Source organism: Micropterus salmoides, unplaced genomic scaffold, assembly GCF_014851395.1.
Source record: "Micropterus salmoides isolate LMB-PRFRI ecotype aquatic unplaced genomic scaffold, ASM1485139v1 Ms_hic_scaffold_13, whole genome shotgun sequence".
NCBI classification, from domain to species: Eukaryota; Metazoa; Chordata; class Actinopteri; order Centrarchiformes; family Centrarchidae; genus Micropterus; species Micropterus salmoides.
In genome coordinates, this window is record NW_024040374.1 from 6,487,649 (window position 1) to 6,508,330 (window position 20,682).

The window sequence follows — 20,682 nt, forward strand, 5'->3', positions numbered from 1 at the left end:
TGGTGTGGTCCTTACTCTTCATTACCACTAGCAACATACTTTCTACCCTTGGTTTGTAGGCTATGTAGTGTACCAGCCAGTGTGGGTTTGATTATTTTATTATTTCTCTCTCCCTGAGAGAAAGAGGCGGGGATTGAGAGATCAACCCTCAACAGACAGTCGAAGTACCCCAAAGGAGGGGGTGAAAGGTTTGCTCCACTCCCAAGTGCTGCTTGGGTAGTTTCAGCCAAAAAAACCTACCACCTCGGTGAAGCTGAGATAACAGACTCTATGCATGATGTGTTACCCCGACACTTCCAAGAGACTAACTTTATCCGGAGCCAGCCTATCAGAACCCTTTTGACTAAAGGTCAAGAGACGCTAAACTGCCCCCACACAGGGTAACCATGGTAACAAAGTTCCTCTTTCAGATTGCCTCAGACATCAAAGACCCCCTTCTTCAGTAATGACTCTCTACCCCACCAAAGAGCCATTAATTTGGACTCTTAACATGCCCTCTCCCTCTTACATCTAGGTGTGAGAAACTCCAGATGCCAGAGAAGGACGCTGCCCCGAATTACTTTGTGTGGGGCCAATCCCAGCTGACAGGTCGCCAGTCCATCGCAGGGCCACACATAGACGAACAACCACAGTCACACCTAAGGACAATTTAGAGTCACCAATTAACCTAGTCCGCATGTCTTTGGACAGTGGGAGGAAGCTGGAGCACCCGGAGAGAACCGACGCAGACACAGGGAGAACATGCAAACTCCACACAGAAAGCCCTCATAGAAATGATATGATACAGAAATATTATCATTTGTTAAATTATTAATTTCCCCAGCACCTGAGCAAATGATTGTTTTAAAGAAATAATCAAAGTTATCTCAGTCTCCTCTCATGGGACCAGAGCCCCCCAAGAGGACAAAATAAGTATTACATGTAATGCGTCTCCCGCGGTTTAATGTATCACTCTGTATTTTATTGTGTAATCTGATGCCATGTTCGTGTAACTTGCTTATATTCTCTAAGTAAGAATGTTTAACAGCCAATATTATCCAGGAAAATGTTGAGTTAAGTTTCTTTCATCCTGAAATCCTGAAAATGTGTTTAACAGGTGGGTCCGTTACGCCAGCAGTGATCCCGAGGACATCAAACCGATGAACCAAGTCAGGCTAACGGCCTATCACTGCAAGTTTTCTTCAACCACAAGCCGCCTAGGACGGACCTCCAGGACAAAACCTGCTAGTAAAAAGCCGGTCCTGGCAACCCAGCCACTGAAACTGGACGCCTAGAACTAGTTGTGCGGCCACCCGAACACCATCCGGCTGAGAAACAACAAGTAGTAAGGCTAAAACAAGCTACATTCTGTGGTCGAGTTGATGTCCATTATTAGCTTTAATCCTTAGCCTTTATCTTTAATCCTTAGCCGTTAGTTTAAACCTTTAGCTAAAACTCTAAAAATTTAACTGAGTTATTACCATAACTTGCGTTTATTGGTTCTCTTGCCTCTTTAGACTCCACAATAGACATCATTCTCATTGTTTGCATTCTGTCTGTTTTGTCATTGTTTATTTCTTTGATGTGTATTTAACGGCATTTATTTCACCTTAGTAAGTTAATAAATTTCACCTAAATCACAGGAACTGTGTGTGTGTATTGTTTAACTCCAGGTCACTGTAACGGAGGATATGAGATTGACTGATTGATTAGATTGATTTAAGATAATTAAGCAATCACTACTAACCGAGGAAATAATTGTATAATTATTAAGCTATACTCAAGGTTCCTAAAGCCTTGGGCGGACAGCAGATCTTTAGGTGGTGCCCCAAAAAACGAACGAGTTTTATGATTTAATATTTCCGAATATTAATATTCATAATAATTATTAACAGTAACGTAGGTACACTACAGCTACAACACAAATATGTTTACTTAGCTGCTGTCAATCAAACACAGAGACTGACACACCCCAAAACTTTTATAAAGCAAAAATGGATAACTAAATGTGATTTCAGCTGGACACATTTAAAGCCTCCATGTGGTGAGTTTGTGTTGTGATACACTAAGGATTTCTGGTGAAGTATTCCTTTAAGACTTTTAAGATCTCATGCTGCTGTCCATGGTGCTGATCCTACTTAACACAGAGCAGACACACTCAACTCCTTTGAAATGCACTGATGTTCCTGCTGGTATTTCTGCCAAAGGAGTAACCAAGTACAACCAATCACCGTGCTAACAAGCTATCACCATCATCCACCTGTGTACAGACTGCCACGTTTGTCCGAATCTCTTGCTCGAGAGACAACACCAGCAAATAGAAAATCAAGTTTATCTCTGAATTTAAAATATTAGTATGTGTATATATATATAGTATATACTATAAATTATAGTCTAACTTACACTATATTTTTAAATTGCAAAGCTGTGGCATTACTGTTTAGCAAAGAGCTAATGACCAGGCTTTAACTATTTAATCTTTAATGTATCAATGCTATGAGATGAATTTCCAATGTTTGACTGGCCACAATCATGCTGGTTTGATTTGAGCACCTTGAGCCTTGTGTTTCCTTCTTTTTGCAATATCAATTTAACCTCAACATCAGAGAAAATAAAGTTAATTTGGGATCTATCTATCAATATTTTACACACTTTCTATTTTGAAATTAAAATTCATAATACATATTTCATGCTTGTATGACCTTTTAGAAATCATTATCCATATATCATGGTTTTCTGCCTGCATAAACTGCCAATGCAGTTGCATTCTGCAGCTGTTGGGGAACATCATTTTGTTATAATGGTGCCATCCACATTTTAATGCATTTCTGTATTATACACTGGTCATGCCTATAACAACCTTCCTGGACCACCTCTCTGACTGAATAATACATGACCAGAAAGACACACACAGCCTCATCCAATAAACACATTTCTGCGAATCAGGGACCTAATGCTGTGTTACTGTGTGTGTGTGTGTGTGTGTGTGTGTGTGTGTGTGCGCGCATACGTGAGTTTGGTGTTTGTGTGTGTTATACTCAGGTCCCCCGCCATGACAGAATCCCATTAGCTGAGCCAATCAGCAGTTTTAACCTGGTTTCCTAGGTTACGGCCTTCTCAGTCACTCCCAGTAGACAAACATCATTCTGTCCCCTAGTATGTGTGTGTATGTGTGTGTGTTCATGTTGATGTCTGCCCTTCTTCTGTGTGTGTGTGTTTGTATGATGCACAATTATTCCAAAATTTCAGTATAAAAAAGTATGAAAATATGTCTTGTTTTCATTACTTACTATTAAGCTAGTTAAGCTTAACTAATCTGACAAGTGAATCACAACATAACATAATAAAATGTTACCAATAACTAAAAGATAATACAAAACCTATCACCTAAAATTGCATTTATGTCAGCTTTATTTTTTTCCTACACCAACAAACATTGCAGTGCATTTTGATTATGTCTTATTAACTTTTGGGCTTTCCTGCAGAGTGGAGAACTGTATGCGGCAGCAATACGATATTAATAAGTTATTATACAGGAAGAAGACAAAGATGGTGTAGAGGCAAGTTCACAACATCATCAACAAAGAGTGACTTAACGCTAGGCTGAAACGTGGTGTTTCACTGCCCTCTCTTGTTAAACGTTTCGCCTCTGACAACACCCACCTATACCATTGGGTGCTGTCAGAAGTGTGCTCTGTTGTACCTGTATCCACACCCAACAGTAATACCACAGGGTCATGAAGTACACTTGTACATCACTGCAGCAAGGTGAGAAGGTAAACCACAAGATGTCAGCAAAAGCAAGATGTTCAGGAGGTGCTAGTTTACTGTTTAATTAAAAAATTATGTCCTGTAGCAATTCCATTCATGTTGTCTTATGTAGTCATCTGTACACTGATGGCATTAAAATGTTATTAGCTGCAGTACTCACCCTCAGGTCTGTACTGTGCTACTATAGTAACGGTCTGTCCTGCATTCTTCAGAGCTGCGGCTGCCTGCTCATGTGTTGCACTGGACAGGTCCACACCGTTCACCTAAACACACACACACAAAATTACAAACCATGCAGTGAATCAATAGCAATGCATGTATAGTGAGATGAGCACACCATTAGGAACACTGCACAGCTTGGGTTTTGGGTTTTGGGTCAATAACTGACAAGTGACCATTTGCGTGTAGTATGTGTGTACTTGTGTGAAAGCTTGTTTAATGCATAAAATCATTCACTGTGTCATAGGGCTGAGCCCGAATAGTTGAAGATTCGATGCTTCGATGGGCGGAGCCTGATTCGACTGTCAATCTCACAGTCGAAACTTTGCTGCGAAACAAGGATCATGCCATTTTGCTGGCTTGGGGGTGCTCAGTGTCTGATTTTACATAGAACTACCAGTTTTCTCCCAAATTTCAATTTATAATGCTGTAAATAAAACAAATGAGAAAAGAAAAAAAGCTTTTAATAAATGTTTGCATTGTAACCCTAACCCTCAAGTAGGGGGAGATCAGTGCGCATGTGTAGGCATAGCGTGTATGTGTGTGAGTGTGTGAGTAGGTAGTGTAGTGGCAGAAGAGGAACTTGCTGTAGAGACGGAGCCTTAACTTCACCGTTGTTGTGCAGAGTTGTCCGCACCTCGCGGGATGATCGGAACATTTATCACCATTGATGAACCACAAAAAGAATATTACATCGTTTTTAAATAGTACTTGAAATAGATCCGCGAGGAACCGCGACGTGCATGCAGCTGTCGGCCGCACGGCATGCATGCAAAACTCTGCACAAGACCGGGGAATAGGAGGCGAGCAGAGAAAAAACGGTCAACAATAAGACTCAGTTGAACTCGCAATCGCCGCATACAAACATGGTACATGATTTGACTATCAGTCGACTATAGGCAAGACTTGACAATTCGGATACGACTATGTTAATCGGTTTGTCAGGGACAGCCCTACCATGTCAGCACTTATATCATAATACAGTCAGTCCCTCCACAGTTTGACTAAATCCTGTTTGAATACTGTCAGTAGAAAATTTAAGCCATATTTCACTTTAGTGGCAGACAAAATACAGCTTTAACACACACACACATACACACGCCCTATCAGCTTTTACTGGTGATTAACTAATTATTAATGTTCAAAGAAAATGATGCCAGTTATATGAAATATCTCTTTAAATTTAGATTCCTGTAGACACTATGAATGAGTGCAAAGATGCATCAGAACAAGTTCAAAATATTCAGCAAAATTGCTTTTTCTTTGCTTTGCTTATGGTATTCTGAGTTGTATGACTCCACATAAAAAATGTACTGGATGACTCCTTTGTTAAGCCTATATATCCTATACAGTAAGAATAGTAGAATTTGTGTTATTTGTAATCAATGGTGACAGTACTTTTGTTTTATATCTGTGTATTCTGTTTGTAAAAGGTCTTAACTCATACCGAAAGGATGCGGTCTCCCTTTTGTAGCTCCCCACAGAGATCAGCTGGACCTCCAGCCAGAATGAAGGAGATGAAGATTCCCTCTCCATCTTCCCCTCCAACAATGTTGAAACCAAGACCTGTGGATCCCCGCTGGAGCACCACCCGCCTGGGATCCCTGGAAGAATCACGATTTAAACACACACACTGTATTAGGGTGAAAGATAATAGTATCATACCTTTTTTTAACTATATATATATATATTACCCGTTTTGTTATCTTAAAGGTTAGTGCGTAAGTTTTAATGGTATCTAGTGGTGAGGGTTCTGAATAGTAGTGTCGTAGTCAAGACCGCCCAAACCGAGACCAAGTCAAGACCAAGACCAGAGTTTATCGAGACTGAGACAAGACCAAGACTTTTAGGGGCTGAGAGCAGTCGAGACCAAGACCGAGGGAGGGTGAGACCGAGTCAAGACCAACACCAGTTCCCTGCATTGCATGGCACACAATAAAATGCGGAACGAGATCATTGGTACTTCACAAATTAATCTGAAAGATCCACATTCCCATTAAAACACCCACATACAAACACTAAGATCTGAAATCAACGTAAGCATCGCAGGAAGGGGTGACAGTCGTTAAAGGTAACAACACATATTTAATTAGGGTTATTGGTTGCATTTGAAGCAACACGTTTTACTTCCAAAGTTCCGATGTTAACAAATAAATCAGACAATGCAAAAGCAATTTATTGATCCCAAAGTTGCGGTCTTGACTGGTCTTGAAATAAAATCCCGAGTCCTTAATGTCCGAGACCGAGACAAGACCAAGACCATCAAAAAGTGGTCTTAAGACCATGACCGGTCTCGAGTACTACAACACTACCAAATTGTACCAGTGGCTCGCAGTGCATTCATGTGCTCCTCGGATGGGTCCATTTCCCGAGTTGTGAAGTTGTCGACTTCAGTGTGTGTTCATGTGCTTTTACATCGGAATGTGGAATCAACATGGACTACTACAAACAATTGTTGGATTAGCATAATCAGAGCATATAAACAACAGCCAGACTAATATACTCTACATGGCCAGCAAACTAACTGTTATAACCATATTGAAAATTACATGTTTGTAAAAAATGTATATGCATAAATCAAAGTTCTGTATACTTCTTTATGTCCCATGTACACATTATTTCTCTTTTTGCAATAAAGACTTAAGGAGGAAAAAAAGATTCTTATTATTCCAACACCACATGAATGCACTGCTTACCCCTCCCTTTCCAAGCGTGCAGGAGAAGCTACGGTGGCGTCACGCTCTGTCGGCTCTCGTGCTAAATAGTATGTGTGGGCCTCCATTTGTCCAGATTTCTCTTCTTTTCTTACTTCTAATGAACTGGTCGACTACTACTACAACAACTACTTATGTGACATGTTTTTCGTACGTATTCAACACATTCACCCATTTGTCTCTTTAGGCTTCTGTAGAAACATGGCAGCGCAACATGACAAAGGACATGTGGCGTGTGTAGATTGGAATGGCTCATTTTAAGGTAAAAAAAACATGACTGTTCATTATGTAGAGTCTTTATACACCGTTGAAAACATAGTTATGGATATTATATTGCATTTCTGTCAATATATCATCCTAAATATTACACAATGAACCTTAAATGCATGGTGACATTTGGTCAATCAATTATGACTCAGATAGCATAGTTCAAGTTTAGCTGCTGTTTAGTTGTAAAACCTGCTTAATCACAGTCTTAGAACCAGTGACAAGAAGAAGTGAGAGATGACAAGAGGAAGACAGGATGAGAAGTTAAATAAATTAATATTTTATACTTACAACATGAATACAAATGAACATTAAAACATTGCAACGGTAGCATTTACTGTAGTGTATATATTCTGATGATTTCTGAATGTATAATATCTGTAATACAATATTGTGTAGTGATCAATGGTGCATCTCAGTTGGAGGTGAGTCGATTTAAAATTAGTATCATTCACCACAATGACCAGCAGATGTCAGTATTGCACTGCCTCTGTTTGTTGCACCACCACAGTTAGTTACTCTGTCCTAAACACATACTCAGTCTAGTAAGTGGGTCGATTCTTTAGTAAATCAGCATAACCTGAATGTCTTTCAACAGAGGTAGAGATCAAGAGCACATGCAGAAATCCAAGCCAACACATGCAAGTACATTATTAAGACGGAACTGAAAGCAGGTTCATCTTATTGTGAGAAGACCACTAGACCATCATGTGAACCTCACTTAAAATACTGGATGAAAACATTCACAATTAGTCTTAGTGAGTTATCAGGATATGTAGAAAAATGCTCAGCCAATTTATACGAATATGCAAAATTTGGATTTGGTCCCTTCATCTTCTCTGAATGAAATGGTTCAAACCAGGGATGCACCAATCCAAAACAGCTGGATCAGTGTCCGAACGTGAGAGATCCATATTTACCACAGTTTCTTTGTCGACATCATACAAATTACATTACATTCAACTACCAGTTACATTCATTAAGGTGGGCTGGCAACTCAGTTTTTAATGCACACAACTATCTCTGGCCTCATGTAATCTTACATTACAATGATTGCAATGAGTTCCGTACAGTGTAGTAAATTAAACAGATATTCCAATTGGGAAAACGAGAGAACAGGTGATGGATTTTGACAGATAACCTGAGTTAAGGTATTGGTGACACAAATTAATAAATTGTGACATATTTCACTTGCTTAGAGAGGAAGAAGATGTTCATCAATTGTGCACACTCAGTGCACATTTATTAGAACCCATAATCCTATATTTGCATGAGAAAATAATCGGAGAGCAAAAGAAAAAGAGATGAAAGAGAGAATAAAGGAGGATTCAAACCCAGAGGAAAAAAGAAGAAGGGCAGACATCAACATGACCATTCTGCTGTCAGTCTGAGGCTTATCAGATTTATTATAATCAAAGCGCACTGATTGGCCCAAAGGGTTGTGACGAAATGAGTCATATTCTGGTAACCATGGTGACGCCAGCTGAGTGACGAGGGCTGTGATAGGCTGTAATCCGTCCATTAAAATGGATTAAAGACAGTAGAGCAGCACTGAGAACGTGTGTGCATGTGTGTATGTGCTTGTACATGTGTGACCTGAGTTTACACGGCAGACAAAATTCGCACTGCCATCTGCCTTTTACTGCCAAACACACACACACACACACACACACACATACACACACACACAGAGCAGCACATCGAGCAGACGGGGACAGAGGTCACTCAGTGGGCTCTCTAGGTCTGTTTCCCAAGCTGCTGTCGTGGATCACTTTGAGGGCCACTTAAGACCTCTGAGGGGGACATGAGGCAAGTAAGAAAGGAAAGAGCCAAGAAGATAAAGAGAAGATTGACATTTCTGATTCAACACAAATAAGAAGCTGCAAAATTTGAATTTTATCATTGTAAATTAATGCAGAAATTTCTTTGGTTGACAAACCAAAGAAAAATGTGCAATAAGGAATGATATACATGCATCACATTTTAACATTTTAAACAAATAACGGTGTGACACTGACCTAATCAGCCAGAAAAGTTTTCTTACACATAGCTACTATAAATCTTAATTAGAGTTGATATATCAAATATTATCAAATGCATTTACCATTTGGGGACCAATTGCTGAAATTAAATTCCCTGTTTAGTAGTAAAATGGAAACAATAACAAGACACCAAACAGCTTTTAACGTTAATACTAACTTCTTACTAGACTAGACTAACCTAATTAAAATAACATTTTCAAAACCATACTACAATGTCTATATTTGTATTGACATTTCAATTTCTATATCTGCTAGTTCCACCATATTTTTGAAACTACAGTATTTGATGTTTATATTGAAAAAAGGTCCTAATGGAAACAGATTTCTAGATATGCAAATTTTTTATACACATTAATTTCCTATATGCATGTAGTTCAACCCAACATATTTGGTTGTCTTTGGAAAGCCTAAGTGGAATTACAAAAATAATTACATAATGAATTTATTTGGTTGGGCAACGTTTTATTTGGGCTGACTGCTCAGTTATGGTTAGGGTAGGATTTAACAGAAAGATGTTTCTAGTCCGAATCAGAGAAACATCCTTTGTTAGTACTGTCCCATAAACATGGACATGTCTGTGTGTGAGGTCTCACCTGGTGACGTCGTCGTCTCCAGTCATGGCCCTTGGCAGCGGTGAGTATCTGGGTGTTGTTAGTGGTGCAGGGCTTACAGACTGGCTGCCGCTCATGTAGGGGCTTATATGGTTGTCTTGATGTGGGGAGTACGCTGCAGGGAGACAGACTTATTTTACCTAGTGTCATACATAAGAGATCATGTCATTTAAAGGCTGAATGGGTACTTTCATGTACTTTTAGCATGGTTCCTAATTTGATACATCATCATCCCACATCTTGCTATGATTAAATAGTACATTTCCACTCCAAAATGTATTATCTAATCAATCACAGTTCATACTGTATCTTTGTTGAATCAGGCAGAGCAGAGAGAAAATGGTCAACAATAAGCCTCAGTTTAGCTGTAAATGTACAGAATAAGTTACAGTGACTAATGAACTGCAGCTCTGCACCTTCTCAAGATTAAAGCGGAGCTACCGTGTGTAAAACCCCCCTCTCCGACACACACACACACAGATTCGACTATCACTCGACTATAGGCAATCCTTGACAATTCTGATTCAACTATGTAAATCCTATGATTTAAAGAGGTCATATATGTTGTTTGATAATATGCTGATTTGGAAAAGTGACAAGTGGCTGTAATTCAGTGGACTAAATTTACCCTGTCTGATTATCAGACTGTTACATAACACATTTAAAACTGTCATTGATGTCATCCCTATATCTTTTAAACCTTAACATATTATGTTTCTAACCAACTTAAAGTGGTTTAAAAACTATCTGGCATTATAATAAGGGAGACTGAACACATTATGATCAGGGTCATCTAGGTGATTATTTATTCATGTATTCAAATAAAACTCTTTTAGATAACTTCTGGACTGTCATCTTAATTGTGTCAACCACTAGTAAAATGTATGCGGAGTAATACAATTTTATGGCTTTTTACCATGAAAAAAACAGTCCCTTATGGCAAGGTCTAATAACCACTTCACTAAGAGCAATAAATGCTATTACAGTCTGAAAAGAATTTAATAGAGAAAAGTCCCTCACTTCTATGCTGATGACTTGCAACAATATTTTTCAGACACAGTTTGGGGTGAGCTTTGCAATGTCAACATCTGATTCAACCATGACTGATCAGCGCCTTGATTCGTGTGAGGGTCTTTCCCATCACCACTGACAAAACCACGGCCATTTGAAATACTAATTACGAAAAGCAATTCATGCCACCCCCTTACTTGAACCTGGGGTAAAACTCATGAGACATGTGTTTGTCAGTATCTATCAGCAATGTTGCCTTGATTGGTTGCTTGTATTGATGGTGGTTTGGTGATTCAAGCTTACTGTGCTGTTGTTGTTCTTGTAAGAATCTCTGCAAAAGGCATCAGAGTAGATAGGTGCATTTTATACACTGTCCTGAGCAGAAATCTCCACCAATAGCTTTGTTCCTTGCTGTTCTTTAAAGTTCAACACCATCTGGCCTCTTGGCTGCAATGATGTGTGCTACATTCACTAGAGGACTGTTTCACTGCAAGTTGATTCTGATGTGAAAAAAGTGAGAACCTACAAACTAATGTTATGAAATAAACCATGAGCAAAACTGTTGCATTATGGGTAAGTCTCAGGAGTGGTGTATGTACTCACAATTAGTGACGTCGGGTGGGGGGAAGTTGTCATTGATAAAAAGGGAGGTGTGTTTGGCCACACGGAGGTAAACAACGTCAGGAGTCGATTTCAGGGCAGCCACTGCCTCCTCATGAGTTACCTCCTCCAAACAGGAGGCATTCACCTGGAGACACATGAAGACACATACTGTACTTCCATGTGCAGGCATGTATAAATAATATGTTGACAACATTATGTCCACTGCAACACCACACCAGACTGCAACAAAAACATACAGTGTGTTGCTGTGTTAAATCACGTTTACAGGCTTGGAAGTAGAACAGAAGAGAACAATCTGATACAATCATACCCATGTACACTGTCCTTCTCTAATATACCTAATTTAGTCTTAGAATATAACATACCCTGCAGGTAATATGTAAGAATCTAATAAAGGGGGGTAATGGAGAGTATAAAGTCATCCTAAATTCCGTGACTGTACTGTGGAATAGTTATATTTCTGGTTTTATTAAGGGAAAAAAATTTCATATTTGATTTCACTAATGGATATTTATGACATGTAAATTCAATAAAAGCAATTCATAGCATGTAGTATTTGGTGCTATTAATAACGTTAAGGGATATTCATTATCTACTGTATAATGGGCTAATAAACCTGAATTCATTCTAATCTGAATCTGAAAGTTGTTCAAGGAAACAACCCCTGTATTGCGTTTCATTTAAAATTGTACTTTGAACCAATAAAACTAAGTTTGCATTGATGTTGACTATAATCTGCATACTAGACTCTACAACATTTGCATGATAACAAGTGCACAGAAGAGAGAAAGAAAGAACGAAAAGGGACAAAAAAAGAAAATAATAGAAAGGTGTTTCTTACAGCTACAAGTTTGTCCCCTATCTGTAGCCGTCCGTCTTTGTGTGCAGCCCCTCCCTCGATGATCTTAGTCACGTAGATACCGTTGTCCCCTGGGACATGTTGGTTTCCAACTCCACCTGCTATACTGAATCCTAAACCTGAGAGAAAACATGAGGAGGTCATATTTTTGATATTTCCTGAGGATGTTCTTACTGTGGCAAAGTTTTGACATTTAGTTTTGTATGTGATACAGAACAGATAGTGTAGTAAATGCGTAATCAAATTAGGTAAACCAGACCCTCTTAAATATTCAATATTTCATTCCTTTAATTGCTGTCATATTACTTTTTTTTACTTTTTTGCTGTAAAACACACTGTCTTTTCAGCAGAAATTGTGCCTCATCATGCTTTCTCACTTTTGAGTTCCAACTGATGTCTTTATTTCCTCATTTCTTTATCATTTATCATCTTTATCATCAGTAAGTAGTAGATAAGGATATCAACATCCTCAAACAACACTAAAGCTGAAAGGCATAACTTTAAAGTCAGTTTAATTCCAAATACAATGTGCTGCAGTAAAGTCTGTGTTTTACTACTTACAGACCCCACTGTATGTTCTGTTTACCTTTGTAGTATTGTCTCACCTTTGGGCCCTTTGACCAGCTTGATATCCATGATTCTCTCGGTGAGGCTCCTCCTGCGTCGTATACATAGTCTCACCAGACCCCCTGCATCTTTCAGGGCCTCCACAGCCCCGCTATGGGTCACCTCCCTGACGTCTGCCTCATTTACCCGGACTATACAGTCATTTACTCTGCACAGCAAAGTTACATACAGTAAAGAAGTTATTTGATTTGCATAAGGAGTACATAGTGAAGTCAAAGGATACATATCACCTCCTAAACTCAAGTGTCTTTCACTTTGAAACTAGAAGTCTTGTTGGGAGAAAGCAAATAATATTTTAGTTGTTTGAATTATTATTTAACTTCTTTCCTTTTTAATGTGAAATTAAGGTAAAGAACGTTGACTGAGCACATTTTCTCTTTTTCTGACATGCTTCGTACAGTTCACTCATTTGTATGAAATTCCTGGCGGTTTCAAGTGAGGACAGGAAAGGCATCAAGCTGGAGAGGAGCGAGAGGAATCTCAGGCCAAGGCAGTTTTATTGAGTTTTATTTTGCTTCTGTTGAGTTTAAATCAACTATGTTTTATGATGTTTTAACAAGACAATTAAGCTAGTCTTATGTCAGTAAAACAGATAAATCAGAAGGTCGACAGCTGTATTTTTTCTGTTTAATAAGGAAAACAGGTATAAGAATATTTCGCATTTTGTGAATATATTTTGTTTATTTATTAGACTAAAAAAGATAAAATAGCAATTATATAGTGTTCTGAACTCATTGCTCTCACAAATCTCCCAGCTGAAGGGTGCGACAGCGCTATGCTATCGTACTATTGCTTCTTGAAGTACAAAGTGGTATTACAAGACAGGGTGAGCCAGGGCTGGCTGGTTAGCATACACAGACGTCTTTGACATAAGGCCAGAACTGTTACTGCACTGCATTATGTTGATAATTTGTTGAATGTTTTAAACAAAAATGATTGCCAAATATTACACATTGTACCTTTAGGGTTTTGGTTAAGGTTAGAATTAGAAACGGGGAAGGGTAATGGTTGGGGTTATGTAGCAGTTATGGTACAAGTACGTTTAATGGTAAATAATGTAAGTCAACAATTCCTCCTCTCAATTAACAAAAACAAGTGTCATTGTTTGTATCCTTTTTCATCAAAACATATACATACGCAAATGCTTTGAACATATGTATATGTGGATGCATGCGTGTTTATACGCACACATGTTTACTAAAAGTACACAAACATACAAGTGTGTGGTATTTCAACGACTGTTTTCATAGTGTGTGCGAGTATAGGTGTACCTGAGTCGTCCATTCTGGGCTGCGGCTCCTCCAGGTATAATCTTGGTGATGAAGATAGAGGGGTCTTCACCAATGTGTGGGTTATCAGTCCCTCCCGCGATACTGAATCCCAGGCCTGAGTTACCCTACACATGCACACAGAAACAAAATGTGATTTAAGGAGAAAATAAACAATCTGAACATACATACTGAAGAAAATGTCTGATGATTGCTCCACGTATCTGCCCTGCCTCGAATTAATCATATTATTTATTTACATTAAAAAATTTATATAAATAATATACAGAATTCTTAGTATGTTTTTTAACATTAACTAAACATTATAATGGATTATAACCAAAAAAACCTAGGTCATTTATAAAAAGCCGATAACCACACTGAAACAATTATGAACACAAGAAAACAAAATCTCACACATCATTACCACTTTTAACACTGCACCTAATATATTACCTCTCTAAAACTTACTAATCACCAAGAAGCATCTATTAAACATTAAATCTTATCAAAAAGTCATATTCATTCAAAACTACATCTGATATCACTTCTTACAAAAGTAGTTTATCACCAGAATAAACGATATGTCATAGGAGTCTCTCCAGATATCACTTATTACCAAATTATACACAATAGATCGCCTCTGACAATGGAACACACTACCAAGATGACAGCCCTTGCTCTGTGCATGTTTCTCTCACTCTATCATGCTTTGCCACCGGGTTTAAACCTAGTGTAATGTCTGTGCCTGTGTTTGCGTGTATGGCCGTAGTGTCTTTAAAGCAGATCCCGTCAAGCAGACAGAACCAGGTCACAGGAGAATAGAGAGAGAGAAACGGAGAGAGAGCCTCGGGGAGAGAGAAAGGGGAATATAATGAGGGAGGGGGGATCAGGAAAAGAAAGAAAGTAGGGAATGGATGGACGAGGAATTGAGAGGATGGGGAAATAAGGTCAGAAGAGTTATACCAGTGGTGGGACTTAGTGAAGGAAAAGCAGAATGATGAGATGAAGGAGAGGAGAAAGATTAGAGAACAAAAAACATAGACACATACAAGTTTTAGGACAGAATCTTTTGGGTTTTAATTGTGTCTTATCTTAACACATGAAGATCAGAAAGTAACTTTTCACAACATGTAAACATGTGTAAGACCTCAACGAGGAGGTGATAGGGGTAAATAAAAAATTGTGTAAACTTGTGAGTGACCTGTAAAACCACTTGCTGTAATTTATTTTTGTTCCTTAAAATACCATTGTCATTTAACTTAGTTCGGTGAGATACAGGATTACAAATACCCTTAATTTACCTTATTTAAAATAGTAAATAGTAAAATAGTAGTGAATTATTCTAAAAAAAAAAAAAAAAAAATAACACTCAAAAAAGGCACGGTTTGCTGGATAAGCCTTGACCATTGTCTAACAATATTTACATCATTTTTACTTTACACACTGTACATCCGAGTGGCTAAAATATTAATGGGCTCTAGTTTTGGTTTGACATTTTTTTGTTAACTTTAGAACTGTAAAAAGCATCAAATCTAGACGGCTCACTCAGATGTATACAAATTAAGTGTTCAATCAATCAATGTGCATCTTAACTTCTCTCAGAACAAATATTTTGGTCTTTTCATACCTTATCAGCTTTTGTTATTTTTGTTCCAGCATTTCTTCTGCTTTCAAATAGACAGGCACTCAAAATCATTTCTGCTCTTGACAGCACTAATGATGTTTTCAGCCAGATTATGTGTTTGTGGGAAGAGCAGGGTCAGGCTGAACAGATGGAGATGTCAATGAGGTGCTGATGTCACTGAGGACATTTACAGTTTGTATAATAGGAATTCATGTTGGCGGTGTGTTTTCATTGAAAGTTTTTACCCGCTCCAGTGTAATTTCCTCATACTCATAGTCTGCTTCTGTTCCATTGACCTGTCAGAGAGGAAGAAAACAGAGGCGTGTCAATTAAGAGTAAATTCTAAGAGCTGTTTTCCTGTAATGGATACTAAAATGCTCATTTGACTTTACGGTAAAGCTTCTGACATTCATAATTTATATGCAGTGTTTTTATCTGTGTTATGTCAGTTACATGACCCTGTTAAGTTGCATTAAACCTTCAAGTTTACCACAGCGTTATCATATTCTCACTGTTTCTGCATGACTTGAATGTATGGATTGAATATTTTGTGCCAGTATGTATGCAATCACATATCAGCAGTACTGGAGTAAGTAATCAACCTTTTATAATACTTGCATGCAAAGAATCTTGATTTGTAAAGTAACTAGTATCTTAAGCTCTCAAGCAAATGTAGTGCAGTAAAAATATTTCCCTCTGAATTGTAGTGGAGTAGATATAGCATGTGGCATGAGATTAAAATACTCAAGTGAAGTACAAGCACCTCAAATTTGTACTTATCATGCCTATATGCCTATCAGTGTTCAGAAGTTGAATATTTTTTCCAGTTTCCAATTTAGACATTTGATATTTCATGAATGACGCATGAATCCCAGAGATTAAACTAGTAATGCGTACTTAATGATGATGTATCTCTGATGTCATATTTAAGAACATCCCTGATGAATAACCCATGAGACAATAAGAGTGCTCAGCCAGGACTGTCTGTGCTATAAAATATATTAATGTCTATATTTCCTGACTGAATGAATAGCACACGGAACTAAATCCGATCTGCGTGGACTATTATATATTTTGTGTTCCTCTCTGTTTTACTGGGAGATGAGTGTCTTGGTCCTGCCATAGCTGCTGCATGCAGGCAGGGTGGCGCACACACACACACACAGACACACAGACACACAGACACACACACACACAGACACACACACACACACACACACACACACACACACACACACACACACACACACACACACACACACACACACACACAGACACACACACACACACACACACACACACACACACACACACACACACACACACACACAGACACACACACACACACACACACACACACACACACACACACACACACACACACACACAGTGGTCGAGTGGCATCCTAATGGCCCATGTAATCCCCTTGGCTGTAATCTGTGTCTCTGTGCAGTCAGATTAGTTTAGATTTTGAATTTCTGTCATTTCAAACAGGAGGCACAATCATCCACCATGTGCAGTGTGTCTGCTATCACCTACTATACAGTCTGAACATCAGATTATTCTTGAAAAACAGGGGACAATAACTCACTGCCATTCTTAAAATGTTAAATTTATTTTTGTGATAGGTCCTGTTTAACAGAGCCCATTTATAATTTAAATAAAGCATGATAAAATGAACTAAGGTGCAGCCCTTATTTCCTATAGGCGCAATAGGTAGAAACGGCCTTGTGCACCTGCAGTGCATTAAAATTTATTTTCCTATTTAAAAAAGGGTCCCCCCTCTATTCGCTTTGAAAAGAGTCATAAGCAATGAAAGTACGGTGTTTTTTGGTATTTGTTGCATACATTAATCACATTTGTTGGAATGAAAATAACAGTCAACAATTATATCTGTGAAATATTAAGTGAAATCTGCATGATAGAAATCTTTTTCTCTCTCTCTGTGTATTCCAGGTGGTTCAGCAGGGAGTAATTCCACATTAATTACATAATAAACTTATCTAACAACAACAGACAGTGATTCTCTGTGGCAGCTGGCTACCAGTAAAATGACATCTGGATCCATCTAATTCTGGACTGAGATTTTTGTCTAACATGAAAAGGCCAAAAGAACAAACGTGCTTTCACTATTGCACATTTTTATGGGGGAGAAATATGGAAATTACTGAACATTTCTAGTAGAAGTTCCAAAAAGTTCTGCAAGTCTTTATACAGTAAAATAACTCTTGATATGACAATTTTTATGTCTGGTGAAGGATTATATATTTAGTACAAGATTAGAAATATATTTATTACACAAAAACTGTAGCTAAACATCAATGTAATCTACAATAGAAACCACAAGATCTGTGATTGCTCTGCATGTGCTGGTTTATTTTTCTCCCATATGCTTCCAGTGATCATAGTGTTTGTTAATATTAACATAGATCAGCTTCACCTCCTCCTCACTCTGTATTCCAAAGTGAGTAAGAGACACTTCAGATATATAAGGAATGGACAATGCTTGATAACGCACACCACATTCATCTGCCATAAATCCCTACACTAGAGACATCCACACTGTAACTGGTCAAGCTTAAGGACAGACACGTCAGGAAAAAACATTGTTTGTTTCATGCACTGGTCAATTTTGAGATTTTGGGGTATTTTAAATAACATATCTTCTTTCAGACTAATGGAAACAAAATGTCCAAAATAAACATTTGAAAGAGTATGTGTTTGCGTGTGTGTTCAGTAAGGCCTTACGTTGCAGTTATCAGTTTTGATGTGTTTTAGATGTTCTATATTATTGTTGCTAAGGATTGGATTAGATATTGTTAGATATTGTTTGTAAATGGTGGTTTCCATTTTTTTTTACATAGCATTTAAAGGTTGTTTTCTCAAATTTTGTTTTTTTTTTCTCACACTTTTTACTGAGGGGATTTTTCATATATAATTCATAGCCTCATTTATATAACATTTTTTTCAGAAAAACTGTATTTTCTGATTTATGGAGTGATAAAAAGAGATATCCATAATTCCCTGTGTAAAAACCTTTGACTCCAATATATCAACAAAATGAAACAATTTTGAATTTGGCTTCATCCAAAGTACATTTCTCTGGTCTGGAAATGTGTGCATATTTAATTAGATAATATATAATTAACATATTTAAACACATTTCAGAAAACTTTTAATACAAAAAAGTACTGTCTCACTGTCTTAATGTCTTAATGTTATCAACTGGGTTGATGTATTAATGTTATCAACTGGGTTTCATGGTTATATCTATTAGTTAATTTTTTTTTACCCCATTTACCTGCAGTGTCTTGCCTTCAACAGTCATTTACTGGTGTGTTCATTTTGATGCTGCATGAGCAAATCTCTATGTTTTATGTTACATTCTCAATGTTCACCTATGCTACAAACAGGGGCCAGTTCCAGCCACCGGCGGTCAAAAAATAATGTTCAGTGGTCCATACACAACCACTGATTTGTAATTAATTGTTTATCATTATCAGGGTGCAAAGTACACAGCAGAGTAGAGGTTTAAATTTGTTACTACTGAAAATATATATTTGAACAGGTACTCACATATGGGGGGGTGTCGACACTGTCGGTGTTGACCACCACTGGAGGGGGGTTGGCCTGCAAGAGAGAACAGCACAGAACAGAAGTTATTAAACACTTTTAATTTTAAGGATATTATCATGAAACCGAAGGCATACAGTATTTCACCAAGAATGCTGATGATTTTTTTAGTATGAAACATCAGAAACACAAATATGCAGGGATGTGAGAAAATGACTTACTTGTCTCATGTTTTGGTACAGCATGTTTAGTACATCTGTTATAGATTACCACCACGGAGCGTCTGCATACACAGCATGACATACTGCAAAGCACTTATATTGGACAATACTAATATACTACACTGTAACAGACTGTTTTATCTAGCTCTGTTACTGTGCCATAAAGTACTTTTAGCAATTGAGTACTGCATCACAATACCCTCTACTTTTACATTTTACTCTAATAGTCTGTAGGATATTGTACTCTACTACGCTGTACTATTCTGTCCTATTGTATGCCAACTGCATTATGGCCTGGTTCAGTCCAGCGTAGCACAACTAGGGTTAGAGCAGCAGCAGATGATTGACATTATGTTTTCTCTTGCTTCCTACACAAGCACAGCAAATGGCAAACCACAAACTAGCTAATAAATAGCCACAAGGTGTCCTGTTCTTCTTGTATTTGCATTGGCCCCCATCATATCATTCCACCTTGTTGCCTCCTGCCTCCACTTTTTCCCTTGTATCCTCTCACTTTCTCCACAGAAATTATTTAATGTTCGCCAATGCGGCGTCTGTAGCTCTAGTCTTTTCCAACAAACCAGTCTGTGTAAGATAATCTGATACTCCAGCTCCTGTTCTGCAGCCAAAAAAAGTCCACAATCGAACCAGCTAACCAAGCATCAAATAAGTTAGCCAACCAAATGGACATTCCACCCAGACTTCACTTCACGGCATCAATGTGCAACAGAGCAGCAATAGCATCTATCCCTCTACACTAATCTCTACCTCTCTCAGCCCCCCTTTTCCAGTGCTTTATCTTGTCACTCTCTTTCTAACACACACGCACACACACACACACACACACACACACACACACACAAATATATCATCTCACTCCATGTCTCTCTCTCTCTCTCCACCACATGTCAAACTGTCTGTCAGTCAAGCTGACAGGATGCTTGATCCCGCATGGGAACAGACAGAGAGGGGCGGTGGGGGATCAGAGGGATTATATGGTGGGAGGAGTCAGATCTGCCTGCTCAACAACAGCACTGAAGAGCAGAGGGTGCTCATACACAAACATCCCAAAACAAAAAACACTAGTAAATAAAGAACCAAAATTAAAAATTGGTGATTGTGAGAGAGGGAATCTATGTATCAAATCTACGTACCAAACATCATATTGTTTTTTCGTACTTTCAATTTTATGCTTAAAAAAAACAAACAAACAAAAAAAAAAAACGGGCCATGAAACAAATTTGATTTTGACATTTGATGTCTCTGATT

At 38.1% G+C, this 20,682-nt stretch overlaps 1 protein-coding gene across 7 annotated transcripts in view; it reads right to left on the reverse strand.

The window, feature by feature from the left end:
* The window catches only part of LOC119900364 (discs large homolog 1-like protein), a 115,591-nt gene that overhangs the window by 35,197 nt on the left and 59,712 nt on the right, over positions 1-20,682 (reverse strand). For all 7 annotated transcript variants that reach the window (XM_038715221.1, XM_038715222.1, XM_038715224.1 and 4 more), the window contains 9 exons: positions 19,196-19,249; positions 15,865-15,915; positions 13,996-14,120; positions 12,703-12,872; positions 12,080-12,216; positions 11,218-11,362; positions 9,586-9,718; positions 5,417-5,573; positions 3,911-4,013 (listed from right to left, as the gene is read on the reverse strand). In XM_038715221.1, coding sequence (XP_038571149.1) covers positions 3,911-4,013; positions 5,417-5,573; positions 9,586-9,718; positions 11,218-11,362; positions 12,080-12,216; positions 12,703-12,872; positions 13,996-14,120; positions 15,865-15,915; positions 19,196-19,249 — 1,075 coding nt within the window. The remainder of the gene's footprint in view (positions 1-3,910; positions 4,014-5,416; positions 5,574-9,585; positions 9,719-11,217; positions 11,363-12,079; positions 12,217-12,702; positions 12,873-13,995; positions 14,121-15,864; positions 15,916-19,195; positions 19,250-20,682) is intronic.